Source organism: Leucoraja erinacea, chromosome 1 (genome assembly GCF_028641065.1).
Source record: "Leucoraja erinacea ecotype New England chromosome 1, Leri_hhj_1, whole genome shotgun sequence".
NCBI lineage: Eukaryota > Metazoa > Chordata > Chondrichthyes > Rajiformes > Rajidae > Leucoraja > Leucoraja erinaceus.
This window is the reverse complement of record NC_073377.1, coordinates 28,830,060-28,844,855: the sequence shown is the minus strand read 5'-3', so window position 1 is coordinate 28,844,855 and position 14,796 is coordinate 28,830,060. Positions and strand designations below refer to the sequence as shown.

The 14,796-nt window shown below is 42.3% G+C and overlaps 1 protein-coding gene across 3 annotated transcripts in view; it reads right to left on the bottom strand.

The window, feature by feature from the left end:
* arid3c (AT rich interactive domain 3C (BRIGHT-like)) overlaps positions 1–14,796 on the bottom strand; it is a 447,638-nt gene that overhangs the window by 431,241 nt on the left and 1,601 nt on the right. For all 3 annotated transcript variants that reach the window (XM_055632177.1, XM_055632191.1, XM_055632184.1), the window contains exon 2: positions 13,463–14,212. In XM_055632177.1, coding sequence (XP_055488152.1) covers positions 13,463–14,212 — 750 coding nt within the window. The remainder of the gene's footprint in view (positions 1–13,462; positions 14,213–14,796) is intronic.

Below are 14,796 nucleotides of genomic sequence, written 5' to 3'. Positions count from 1 at the left end.
GAAGCGCCCATCCTCCCTCACCCATTGTGCACCTTCCCGCTAAATTCAGATCCCTTCACGGTCTTGAGACAATGTTCACAGTCTTGACACTCACATGTCTATTCCTGTTCATTGTCACTGACTAAACACAAAGAAAAGTGGTTGCGCTCCTCATCATTTGGCCCATAACCCTCCAAACCTTCCCTATTCAACCTCATTCTCACCATCAAATCCATTTTGGGTCTCTTCCCTATCTATTTATCTTAGTGATCGCCTGGGGTGGGAGATTGCAACGTCACGTGGTTTCGACTAATGCAATCAACCTGACGTGGACAAACAATTAGATCAAATAAAACAAGTTGACGTCCAACTCTAGGCTGTGCACGCCATAGGCAAGAAGAGTAAGTGATCGCATTAACCTCTGTGTGTAATGACTATCTTCTACTAGTTTCATATGGGTTTTGTCATGCCATCACCTCTGTCCTATTACTGAGAGCACTGCACCTTAGCTCCCTGAAATGCCCAACTTACACATGTCCATTTTCAACATGGTGGGCGACTATGAGGGAGTTGCTTGTGGCAGTGCTCCCATATTGCTCCTTTCTTTCCAGGCAGTCAAGATCATATGCATAGGAGGTTCTTCCAAAACCAAAACAGCCAGCATTGATCATAGCCTTGTTCCCTCCAAGCCAGAGTTACTTTGACCATTTCTTTTGTTCTTCCATTTTAACAGTGCATTTCATCTTCCCACCCTAATTTAACAACCATTGTGAATTAATTATTTCATGTTATCTTTGTACCAATGTCTCTTGGCCCCCATCACCATATTATTTTCTCTGTTAATGTAAAATCTACAAGATACCTTTCTGCATTTCGGGAGGTCATAATTATGCAAATGTGTAGGAAGGAACTGCCGACTCTGGGTGACACCAAAGATAGACACAAAACCCTTAAGTAACTCAGCGGATCAGGCAGCATCTCTGGAGAGAAAGAATAGAAAAGAAGTAAAGGAACACCTGAATTCCTTTTCTCCATCGATGATTCGCTGAGTTACTCCAGCATTTTGTGTCTATAATTATGTAAAATGTTGAACAAGCTAAACTTCACAGCAGAGCACAAAAATATGACTAATTCTTCTGGAAGCAAAGGCAGCGATAAATCTATTTAGCAGGATTCTGCAGAGAAACAGTTGATCAAATCAATGGTTGCATCTCAGTCCAAAGTTAAAATGGGAGGGAAAGGCATAATGATGCAAAACTCCCCTGGAACTGGATCAAAGTACTATCTTAAAATATTAAAAAATATCAACAGGAAACCAGATGACTGAATTAATCTGTTTAAATCCATTCGTTCCTTCAGAGATATTTTTACACCAGCATTCAGCACTGAGATCAATGACCTCTGATCTCATGCCCCCTTTATATTGATTGAATGCCCTCTTTATAGTTTATGTGGTACAGAGATAGATTAATGCTATCCTTGTATCACTCAACTGCTTTCTGAATTGGTTCTGCAACATTGCCCAAATCTACCGGTGCAATTAAATCTATTCCTTTTTATGACATGGCACGGATTCTCTCGCCCTTCATATCTAACTATCCACATTCAAGCTTTCACATCCACAACTGCCTGAGAATCATTATTTACAGTCATGTTTTGTTGCTGTGACTTCCTGACAGGCTTGAAACAAAACTCGATTGGCCTGCACAGATATCCTGTAACCCAGCCACAAAACAAGATGCCAGTGCTACCGGGGTCAGCTGTAGAAAGGGGAAACTCAGTCCAAACAGCAACTCCTCTCCCCTCGCCACAGATACTGCCTGACATACTACTTCTATTATTATCTCTATTTATTTTGCAGTTATTTTGTGCAAAATACAGAAAGAAAAAACACCTTCTGGTGCTTCAGGGAATAAAATTCAGCCTAAACGCTATGTAGACCCAAAGGTGAATGAATGGTTCAACGGTGTCATGGTTCAATGGTGCTTTATTGCCATGTGCAAATGCATAGTGAAATTATTTTCTTACACATGGGTCCAGTCATAAGCACCGATTAGCAAAGTATAAAGAAATAGTCCACTGAGACCACATTCAAGAGGTGCCAGGTTTTGGTGCCTTTTTCAAAGTCCAGCCCATGTTCTAGGTCTTTTGAGCGATGCCCGATTCAAGCAAACCGCAAGTTGCTGCAGGGTCTCCAACCATCGACTTCCTTGGGCATCTTGGGCACCAACACACTGACGTCCTCCTCACCCCGCAATCGACCTTGAGGGCACAGTAGGCCGGACACCGGCTCCCCCCCCCCCCTCTACCGACCTTGCTCCTCACGTACGTCGTCACCAGTTCCTTCCTCTCTGGTCTCTGGTCTTTGGGGGATGAGCAGGGGCTGGTTCAGCAGCTTCCCCCCCTACAGGCTCCAGCCGCAAAGTCTTCTGTGCATCTGGCCACGTGGCCTGCCGTGTCTTAGTTTGGTTTAGTTTACGGATACAGCATGGAAACAGACCATTCGGCTCATTTAGTCCATGGCGACCAGCAATCCCCACACATTAACTCTATTGTACACACACTAGGGACAATTTACATTTATACCATGCCAATTAACCTATAAACCTGTATGTATTTGGAGTGAGGGAGGAAACCGAAGTTCTCGGAGAACACTCACGCAGTCACGGGGAGAGCGTACAAACTCCATACAGACAGTACCCGTAATCGGGATCGTACCCCGGTCTCCGGTGCCGTAAGCGCTGTAAGGCAGCAACTCTACTGCTGCGCCACCATGCACAAAGCGATTATTATTTCTCAAAGACGTAGATAATAAAAACAGCCTTGAAAGGTGGGATGAAGCAGATAAGAGAGGCAGTTACATAGAATGGTCATTCTATGGCACGTCGGATTTAAGATAATCTCTGGGCTTTTTATACATATATTAGAAACAAGAGGATAACCAGGGAGAAAGCTTGGCCACTCAAGGATAAAAGAGGGAAACTCTACTTGGCGTCAGTATGTAGACAAGGTACTAAGTGAGTTCTTTGATCTTGTATTCACCAAGGGGAAGGACAGTTAGACAGGTACATGGATAGGACAGGTTTGGAGGAATATGGTCCACATGCAGGCAGGTGGGACTAATGTAGCTGGGACATGTTAGGCTGTGTGGGCGAGTTGGGCTGAAGGGCCTGTTTCCACCCTATGTATCACCCTATGACTCGATGACTCCATGACATGAAGGATGGTGAGATCTGTGTGTAAAATAGTAATATTCAAGCGCAGATTAACATAGAGGAAGTGTTGGGGCTCTTGAAGAGCATTAAGGTGGATAAAACCCCAGGACCTGATGGGATCTACCCCAGGTTATTGAAAAAGACAAGGGAAGAGATGGTGAGAGCCTTGACTATGGTCTTTGCATCCTCTCCAGTCACAGGCAAGGTCCCAGGAGGACTGGAAAGGAGTTAATGTCGTTCAAGACACCAGTGGGTAAGCTATTGCAGTGGATAGTTTGGGATAGGATTCACTCCCACTTGAAGAGAATGTGTTAATTAAAGGGTAGTCAGTGAGACTACGTACGCACCAGATCACACCTTACTAACTTGATCAAGTTTTTACGGTGATGAAGGTGATCGATGGGGCTGGGCCACTAGATGAGTCTATGTGAATTTTAGTAAGATATTTGATAAAATCCAAAAGATTAAAATGCATGGGATTCATAGTGACTTGGTCATATGGATTGAGAAATGGCTTACAGAGAGAGGGTGGTGATGGAAGAACAATATTCAGGCTGGAGGTCTGTGACCAGTGAGTTCCACAGGGGTCAGTCCTGGGAACTATGCATAATGTTGCATGTAATACAGTATATATAAATGTCATGGACATGAATGTAGATGGGTTGGTGAGTAAGCTAGTAAGGCTGTCAAAGTATACAGCAGGATATAGATCTGTTACAGAACTGATGCAGAAATGATGAAGGCTCGTTCCCCAATCCTAAATGTCACAAATCATTTTTCTCCAGAGATGCTGCCTGACCCACTGAGTTACTCCAGACGTTTGTGTTTATCTTTGATATAAACCAGCATCGGCAGTTCTTTGTTTCTACAGCTTTATAGGACTTCGTTTAGGCTGCATTTGGAGTATTGTGTGCAATTCTGTTGCCTTAGTACAGGAAAGATGTGGAGGCTTTTGGAAAGGGTCGGGACCCTTCTTCAGACTGCTTGTCTAACCATTCCCTCTACAAAATTTGCCTGACCTGTTGAGTTCCTCTAGCACTTTGTGTGAGCAAGTTGACGTGCCTCAATGACTATCGACCAGTGGTACTTAACGTCTGTGGTGATGAAGTGCTTTGAGAGGTTGATTATGGTGCAAATCAACTCCTACCTCGACAAGAACCTCGATCCACTGCAGTTCGCTTACCGCCATAACAGATGCGATCTCACTGGCTCTCCACTCCGCTCTGGACCACTTGGACAACAAAAACTCATATGTCAGGCTGTTATTCATTGATTACAGCTTGGCATTTAATACAATCATCCCCTCCAAGCTGGTTACCATGCTCTCAGATCTGGGTCTCTGCACATCCGTCTGCAATTGGATCCTCGACTTCCTTATCCACAGACGACATCTGTCCATATTGGTGGAAATGGGTCATCCTCGATAACAATCAGCACGGGAGCACCTCAAGGCTGCATGCTCAGCCCTCTGCATTACTCACTCTATACTCATGACTGCGCAGCCATCATCAAGTTCACCGACGACACCACTGTTATGGGATGAATCACTCATGGGGACGAGTCAGTGTATAGAAGTGAGATCGACCGATTGACCAAATGGTGCCAACACAATAACCTGGCTCTCAACACCAGCAAAACCAAGGAACTGATTGTGGACTTTGGAAGGGGTAGGATGGGGACACACAATCCCATTTACATCAACGGGACGATGGTGGAAAGGGTCAAGAACTTCAAATTCCTGGGCGGGCACATTTCCGAAGATCTTTCCTGGTCCTAGCACACTGATGCAATCATAAAGAAAGCACATCAGCACCTCTACTTCCTGAGAAGATTACGGAGAGTCGGTATGTCAAAGAGGACTCTCTCGAACTTCTACAGGTGCATAGTAGAGAGCATGCTGACAGGTTGCATCGTGGCTTGGTTTGGCAACTTGAGCATCCAAGAGCGGAAAAGGATGCAGAAACTTGTAACCACTGCCCAGTCCATCATTGGCTCTGACTTCGGATCTATCGCAGTCGCTGCCTTGAAGGTGGCACGACCGATGTTTGCAGCGGCCTCTGCAGTCCGCCTGTCTTTTTTGGGTTTTTTTGTCCTGTTGAGTTTGTAGTGGTTTATATATTGTTTTTAACTGTATATGTGGGGGCGGGGGGGGGGGACTTTATCTGCTTATTTGCACTCTATCTGCTTATTTATGTATATATTGAACTGAACTGTTCTGTATGTTTGCTTACAATATTCTGTTGTGCTGCAGCAAGCAAGAATTTCATTGTCCTATCTGGGACACATGACAATAAACTCTCTTGACTTGACGACTTGCTTTGCTCAAGATTCGAGCAAATGGTGTTTCTTGTGTTTACTCACCAATTTTGCATTTTGATGCTCTTGTCAATTTTAATCATTCTTCCTTTCCCGAGAGCAGCACTAGACTGCGAGGTTACACCCACAAGGGCATTATACAAAAAAAGCAGTTGAGAGCAGTAATGCTTCTTCCAATTGTGTATCAGAGTTTCTACATCTCACTCCAATGATAATTTATTATCACATGTACCTTGGTACAGTGAAATGGTTTGTTTTTCAGTTATCCGTATATATCCATATATCTGTATATAGTGAAAACTGTCAAAACCTGCTCCTGCCATTTCCTTCATCTTGAATCGCAGGACCCTGGTGGGGTGACCGGTAAATGAGGAAAAACTTTTTTGCCCAGAGAGTTGTGAATCTGTGGAATTATCTGCCACAGAATGCAGTGAAGGCCAATTAACTGGATGTTTTCGAGAGAGGGTTTGATAGAGCTCTTAGGGCTAATGGAATCAAAGGATATGAGGGGAAAGCAGGAACGGGCTACTGATTTTGGATGATCACCCATAATCATATTGAATGGCGGTGCTGGCTCGAAGGGCCGAATGGCCTACTCCTGCACCTATTGTCTATTTTTTCTATGTCTATGGTAGTGCTTGGACGAGAAGTGATGTTAGTTTCCTTCACGATTCACAATGGCCACAACAAATCTGGTGCAGGAAGAATAAATATCTACTTCCATTTCATTATCGAATGACAAGAAATAAGACAAAATTGAACAAAGTTTCAGAGCTCATTCAAATCCATAGTTTGTCTATTCTGTTAGAAGACACTTTTCAACTTCCTAATTTCTGGCACTTTTTGCTCTTTGTTTCTACTATGAGAATCTCAGACAAAGCAGTGTTTACAACAGGTCACCTTCTTGAGGATGCCCACCACTAATTACGCAGTCACTAACATTACCACCACGGCTCATTTATGGATTATACTTGAACTGGTCTGCCAACCGCACTCAATATTTTTCTCTCGCCTCCAGCACGCTATAAATGACTGCGCTACTTAAATAAGTCACGATATAAACTGAGGGACTGTATACGTGGTGCATCGGGTCTCTCAGCTCAGGGCATTTGTACACCTGCTCTTGGGCTCAGAAAACAGATGCATTGGCTTCTGACCTCTAACTTGATCTGACACCATTGCAATGTACAGGTATGGAGAAGCTATCTAACCTGAGAGGTGGATATCTCTAATCTTCCTCGAGGAACCATAGGCCAGAGGTGAGCATGTTTTGATCCAAAAAGAATGGCCACTTGGGCAAGGTGTTGTGAAGTAATCAAATCCTATGAAACAATTATCTATCAAATAATTGGGCTTCAGGCAAGGTAGGAAGACGTTTAAGACATAAATTCTTTAAATAATTGCCAAATGTCTGAATTGCCTCAAACAAGCATGATCTCAATGCAGAAATTGGGCTTTTATTAAAATGAATACTGATATCAGAATTTCTACTGCAATAAAGACATAATGACTGCAATGTAATCAATCTAACTTCTGTCTATATTTGTTCATTTGAATCAAATTACTCCCAAGGTGCAATTCACAGACAGTCCTTATCTTATGCTTTGCACATCCACCTCTAAGTATTCCAAGTCCAATCGTTTTTTTTCTCTCTGTGTGAGGAGCAGATATGTTCATACAAAAGCCAAACCTCTGCTAACAATTACCGCCTGCTACACTCACATTTAAGCAACTGTTCACATGTAGTCCTAAGCAATTCCAAATGAGCCTGATGAACAATGCATACTAAGGAGAGGTCAGGGGGAAAACTATTGCAAAATAATCCTAATGATCAGAGATTGTTAGTGCTTCTATTTTCCATGTCAAATTAAGCTCTGCCTATAATTGATACCTGGTACTTTGCAAATTAGAAGCAGATGGCAAAGCAGTTCCTCACTGCTGGAAACTATTTTTTGATAGCTGTGGTTAATTGCCTTGGTTGTTCCTCCTTCACCTAATAATATAAAAGATAAAAAATGTGCAACACTAATTCATGAATACACCCACTCTAATTCATGTACAGCTTTTTTTTTTAAGTGTGTACTTTCATTAGTACATCATTGGTTGTATTCTTACAGCCATGGGAACAGAAAGGTAAAAGTAGAAGTATTATTTTAATTTCCCATTTTGCCCCCTGCTCTCCTGAAAGTCCTTGCTTATGCTGAATGATAATTCAAAGCTACCTGGAAATCCTGTTCGAATTACAGTTCTTTGCAGTGACAGCAGACAATTTGGTCATGGAAGCTAATTCCAATCTTTTCATAAACTGATCACTGATCATTTTCCACTAAGGATCACTAGATAATGATCAAAAACAGAAATCTTGGCTTATTTCCCTTTGTTTCCAACCACAGGACCTGAAGCTCTATGAGATCAGCAAGCTCCTTATCAAGCATTAAACTTGTTGGTGTGCATGGCTAGATATCACAGTATAAGCAACAACTGGCTATACAATATAAGTTTTTTTTTTTGCATTCAGTGTATAACAAATTTCAATGGACTCTTGTAATCCAAATAATGTATGTGTTTTGTAGCTGCAGGCAACACTATATATCTGACATTTGTGATAACCAGTGATTAATGTTTTGTACCATTTGTTTTATTCAGGGGGTAGGGATTCAGATTTTTAGACCATTAGCATCTTTTGTGGGGCAGAAGTGACCTGAAAACAAATAAGCTTCTCACTCTGCCTCTATACATGTGACAATAAACTAAACTAAAATGTACAAGAGGAAAAGGTTGCATCTGAACTGGACAGGAACCAATAACCTTGCAGGAGGGTTTGCTGGTGTACATGGGAGGGTTTAATGAAGAGAGGCAGGGAAGTGGGAACCAGAGTTAGTAGGTCAGAAAACAGACAGAGTGATGGGAAGGTAAAGGTTAGCTGCAGTAATTCTCAAAGGAAGGACAGACAAAGAGAGGTGAAGGCAATATCATGAAACTGATGAGCTGAAGTGTGTTTATTTCAATGCAAATAGTATTGTGGGGAAATCAGATGAACTTAGAACCTGGATCAGTGTTTGGGACTATGATGTAGTGGCTATTGCACAAATGTGGTTGCAGGAGGGACATGACTGGCAGCTCAACGTTCTGGGATATTAATGTTTCAGATGTGATAGAGAGGGAGGCAAAAGGGGTGGAGGGGTTGCACTACTAATCAGGGAGAATGTCATAGCGGCACTCAGAGAGGACATATCAGAGGGTTCATCCTCTGAGGCGATATGGGAAGAGCTTAGAAATAAGAAAGGTGTAAAGTACTCGTGTAGGATTGTGCTATAGCCACCCCCCCCCCCCCCCCCAAAGAGGTTGTAAATTTAGTCAAAAATGAAAAGGAAGTGCATGCACGGTTTAAGATGATAGAACCAGATAGGGACCTTGAGGAATGTAAAGGTGGAAGAATTATTTGTTGATGAGCCTCACATCAGTGGTAGGGAACTATTGGAGAAAATTCCTCAGGATAAGATTTCCATTCGGAGAAGAACAGGTAAATTAGGAACAGAAAGCAGTGCTTTGTGCATGGCAGATTGTGTCTTACTCGTTTGATCAAGATTTTTGTGGCGGTGACAAGGGTGATCGATGAGGATAGGCCAGTGGATGTTGTCTGCATGAATTTTAGTAAAGTTTTAATAAAATCCTGCATTGCAGGTTGATCCAGAAGTGTGCAGGATTAACAGTGACTTGGTCATATGGGTTCAGCACTGGCTTAATGATAGAAGAAATAGTGTTTTGGTGGAAGGATGATATTCAGGCTGGAGATCTGTTATGTGTGTAGTTCCTCAGGGATCTTTGTTGGGACCTCTGCTGTTTGTGATAATATAGTAATGACTTGGAAGTAAACACAGACGGGATGGTTTGTGAATTTGCAGATGACACCGATTGTTGGGGTCGTGGACTGTGAGTGGGACTGTCAAAGTATACAGCAGGATTATAGATCACCCAAATAAATGGGCAGAGAAGTGGCATAAGAAATTTAATCCGAGCTGGTGAGAAGTGTTGTACTTTGCGAGGTTGAATATAAGGGGAAAATATACAGTGTATGGCATGACCCTTAACAGCATTGATCTACAGAGGGATCTTGCGGTGCAAGTCTATAACTCCCTGAAATTGGTGACACAAGTATGTAGAGTGGGAAAGAAGGCATATGATATGCTTGCCTTCATTGGTTGGGGCATTGAGTATGTCAGGAAATCATGGTGCAGCTTAATTCGAATTTAGTCAGGACATATTTGGAGAAATTTGGATTGTTGGGTGTATTCTTATGGACTGTTTTCTCTGGAATGCCTGGGGATGCAAGGAAACCTGATAGAAGTATATAAAATAATGATAGAGGATGCAAACATCAAATCCTAGAGAGCATAATTTTAAGGTGAGAGGGGCAAAGTTTACAGGAGGAGTGCAGAGCAAGTTTTTTTTTTACATAGTCTTTGTGCAGCCAGATGAGATTTAGCCTAGGCATCATGTTCGACCCAGACTTTGTGGGCTGAAGGGCCAACTCCCGCGACGTACTGTTCTATGTTTTATGTTCATTTGCAGAAGCACAAAGATAATTAAAAATTCTATTGTACATGATAAGTGGAGATAAACAAAAATAATAAATTGAATTAGTGCACATATAAAGATAACAGAAGGGATTACACATTGATTATCTGAATCTTATGATTAGATATCATTTCCCTGCAGGAAGACTTCACTCAGTTCAGTTCCGTTTAGTTTTTTGTCACGTGTATCGAGGTACAGCAAAATACTCCACTATATTTTTCAGAAACTCCCAGAACTGGATAGGTTGGGTAAATAAAGTTCTCATTTCAAAACAATTCAGTTCCCATATTGCCTTCCTTTCATACAAAATTGTATTGTGGTCATTAAATGAGCTAGAGTCCATAGAAACATAGACTAAACTACTTTGCTTGCAGCGATGGCTTTTAAAAATTGTTGCCCAATGCACTGCTACTCAATAATTTGCAATATTCTCTTCATATTAATTGTCACAGTATTTTCTTCATATTGACTTAATTATATAGATAATGTTGATGTTATTGGATGAAGAGCATACAAGCAACAAAGAAATAAAGAGGTCAAAAATGTATAATGATTGTTAAGAATTACAATAAAGTGTTCTTAGAAATTTCATAAATTCATAAAATGTACATATTCAACAACGGCAGCATCCAAGTTCAGGAGCAAACCCTGGTCTCTGGTGCAGTGAGATAGCAGCTGTCTATGTACCTGTTTAACCTTTCTTTAACACTAGCTAAGTATTTTTTTAGGCTTAGGTTTTTGTGATTATCAAGTGTACCGGGGTACAATGAAACGCTTTGTTTTTTGCATGCCATATATCATATCAGATAATTCTATATATAAATACAATCAGATCTGACTCAAGTACATTAGATAGACCAAAAGGGAAGAGTGCAGAATATAGTTCTCAGCATTGTCCAATGTCTGCAATGGTACAGGTGAATCAGAAAGCAGCCTAACCTACGGAAGACCACGTAGAGCTTGATAACAGAGGGGAAGAATCTGTTTCTGAGTGCTGCATGCTTTCAAGCTTCTGTATCTTCTGCTGAATGGGAGCAGGAAGAAGGAGAAACGACCGAGGCAGGACAATATGTTGGCACTTTTTCAAGGCAATGTGAAGTGTAGATGGAGTCAATGGTGGGTAGTCTGGTCTGTGTGATGGACTGGGCTACTTCTACAAGTCTCTTCAATTTCTTGTGTTCTTGGGCAGAGCTATTCTGCACGCAGTTTATTTTCTCTGTTGCACTACCTGGTGGTATGATTTGCTTGGATAGCACCCAAAACAATGTTTTTCACTGCGTCTCACCTGATAATAATAAACCAATATCAATAAAATATACAACACACAATAGAGAACTGAATACAGAACATTTAAAGTAGCTCAGCAGACCAGGCAGCAACTCTGGATGGAAGGAATGGGTTAAGTTTCTGGTCGAGACCCTTCTTCCGACTGAAGAAACATCATCCATCCCTTCTATCCAGAGTGCTACCCACCCTGCAGTGTTATTCCAGCATTTTGTGTCTATCTTCTGCGTAAACCAGCATCAGAAGTTTTGTTTTACACATTTAAAGTAGCCTTGACAAGACAAATCCTGGTCACAGCAGGAAATCATGTACAATGAAAGAGTTGAGCTTTAGTGTATTATCTTAAATGTGTTTTAAAGATTAAATGCATGTAGACAAAATTGGAGTTCATCTGATGCAATTAATCTATCTCCGTGGCAGATCACAACTAAACAGACCTGGTAATGATAAAATACAACAATCATAGTAGGACATAAAATGCACAATAATTGTATTCTCTTTCCCAATTGCCTGCTTTTCCCCACAATTCATTTTCTGAATCGCAGCATAAGCGTTCCACAAACATTGTCACTCACGACTACATCTTTAAAGTTGCTACAACTCTCCCTGTGACCTTGGCATGGTTGGCAGGCTATTTAATGGAGGCATGAGAATAAAATGCTCATGGGCAGTGACATTTCGTTCAGACTGAAAGGTCTGAATGACAAATAAAGGATTCAATTCAAAATATTATTCCAGCCTCACAGCATATCCATGCAGGTGTGCTTCCATCGGTAGTTGTTGGATTTTAATCGAAAGTATGCACCTTTGGCCAATCTTCTGGTTCCTGGCACTGAAATACTAAAAGAAATGTGGTGGACACAACACACTTGACCAGACTCTGTGTGGACCCTGGTTTCAAACCTCCAAACATCATCATCTCACTGACTCTTGTAATGAATTTGCTGAGTTTCCAAACAAGCTTTAACAAATTGCTGCAAACTTTATCCTGGCCTGAAATACCAAAACATTTCACATATCTGAGTGATTTAGATTTTCCTGCGATTGAGCTAGAAATCATCCTCTTATAGTCTTGGCCAAATCGAGATTAAAACTGCAGTATCATTGCAAAACAGTTTTTTGTAATGACAGATAGCAACAGTAGGTTTGTAACAAATGCAATCTTTCCATTTGCTAATGTATAAGACGTTAACTTTGAAACACTGAATATAAAGGCACCAAAAATAATTTTGAAATCGTAAATGTTAGAATATTGTACTGTATTTATTCTTGCTGCCATCAGATCCATTTCCCACATTTGATTAACATCACACCATAGGAATAGAAGGGAATGCTTTACTGATGCACGCTATCGACATCCTGTGACAGAAAATCGATGAGAGAAAATTGACTACAAGTTGGTTTGACTTTTAGAGGCAAAAAAATGAAGTAATTAATAATGAGCGTTGTTATCAGGATAATACGTTCTTAAACTCTGTCCACAGTTTTTGCTGAATGTAACACGCACTACACATGTTCGACAGTATGAAACTCTTTAAGGTGAAAGGAAACATGAAATAAAGCTACCTGTTGCAATGTACATGATACCCGTGTTTTAACCAAGTGACTAGTGGTTGATTATGCAATATAAAGTAACGTGATATACAGAGCAGAGCTGTTAAAAGTCTGTGCTCACACTTCACCAATATATGTTCACATCAATCTGGTAACATTTACTTGTCAATCGTGGCTCAAATTTTCCATTCGAATACATATCTTTAACCAGATTTTCCATATCCTCAATATAGTTTCAAATATCAAAAAGTACAATCTAGCATATTTGTCTGTGAACGGTAGATCTGTCTATAATGAAACACATCACATGAACTCTAGGTATTGAGGATATCCATCAAATTCATGTTACCTACAATAGTCCAAAATAGCTACACACCAAAGGGTGAAAGACATGCTGGAGAGAAACTCTAGGCGCCTGAAGCAACATTGCTGCCTGCCTGTCCTAAGGCACGGGTGTCTATTGCAGCGGGCGGCAGTAGAAGATACAGGTGAGTTATCCAAATACAAGACACACAGGAGCCCGAAGACTCTCCTACCTGTTTGAACTGTTCCTCGTAGGTCCATTCCTGTTGCTGGGACTGAGCCTGCTGGGGTATACCGACTGGAGAGTGAGATTGGCCGGGGAGGTGGTAGTGGCATTGTCCGAATCTGGAGAACTGCGCTGCGGTCCCTTTCAGAGAGTGTCCGGGGTTCGGCACCCCAGCAGCGCGGTGGATCTGACCAGCGTCCATCACTTCCTCCACCTCCTCCTCCTCCTCCTCCTCCTCCTCTTCTTCGTCTTCTTCTTCTTCTTCCTCCTCTTCGTTCTCTTCTTCTGGCAGCTCTCCCGCGTCCTCCCCGGGGTCAGGCTCGCCTTCCAGTTCCTCCTCTTCGGATCCGGACAGCCCCGAGAGGACGCGGCGGCGGCGGCGCTCCGCTGACATGAGCGGTCGAGTGGCCCCGCTCGACCCGAGCCCCGCGTCCCCTAGACCGGCCATGGCCGCGGCTCGGACCGCTGCCAGTGCAGCGGCTTGCTGGGCTGCCGCCAGCTGCTGGTGAACAGCTGCGGTCATGGCTTGCTGCTGCTGCTGCTGCTGCTGCTGCTGCTGGCTCGGTGTGTCGCCGCCGGCTCGTCTTGCATCTCGCTCCCTCTCCTTCCTCTGCCTCTCTTCCATGTCCAGTCTGGCCTGTTGCTGCCTCTGCAGGTTTTCCATCACCGCTTCCAGCTTCATGCCGTGGGGAGTCTGGCAGTGTGCACTTCCAGAAGAGATCAGGCTGAGTCCATTAGAGGAGACCGCCAAGCCTTGCTGCTTACAAGATAATAAAAGTAAAGGGGAAGGCCAAAAAAGTCATACAGAAAAAACTTAACAAAACTCCCCTTAGCTCACTTGCTCCCTGATCGTGTGTGTCCACAACAATCGCCCCTGTTTATTACAAAAACTGCAATACGTTCGAGAGAGGAAACACTCAACTGGTGTACTGTATGTGTTAACTTAATCCGAACTGCAGAATGCGATTGTTCGCATCTCCCAGATTGCGAATTAAAAACCCTGCAAACGTATTTAAAAATGCATAGATGGCCTTTAAAAACCCCCTGCTCTATCGATGCTATTTTTTTAAACAGGATCTTAAAAACGGGTCGTACTTTCTTTGGGTCAATATTTGTATTGAAAATAAACAAATCGCAATTGTTCGATTCGTTTCACCAGTTTGTTCTGAAATCCAAAATTTAGCCGAATTAAATGATCAGCACAACCCGCGAACACCAGATTAAGATTTGCTTCGCCTTGGCTTATGTATTTTTTTTATTAGGAAGTTGGTTGTCCTCTCCTTCCTTGGGGAAAAAAGGCGGTGAGATCGTCAAACAACGAGCGATCGCTGATCAATCTGT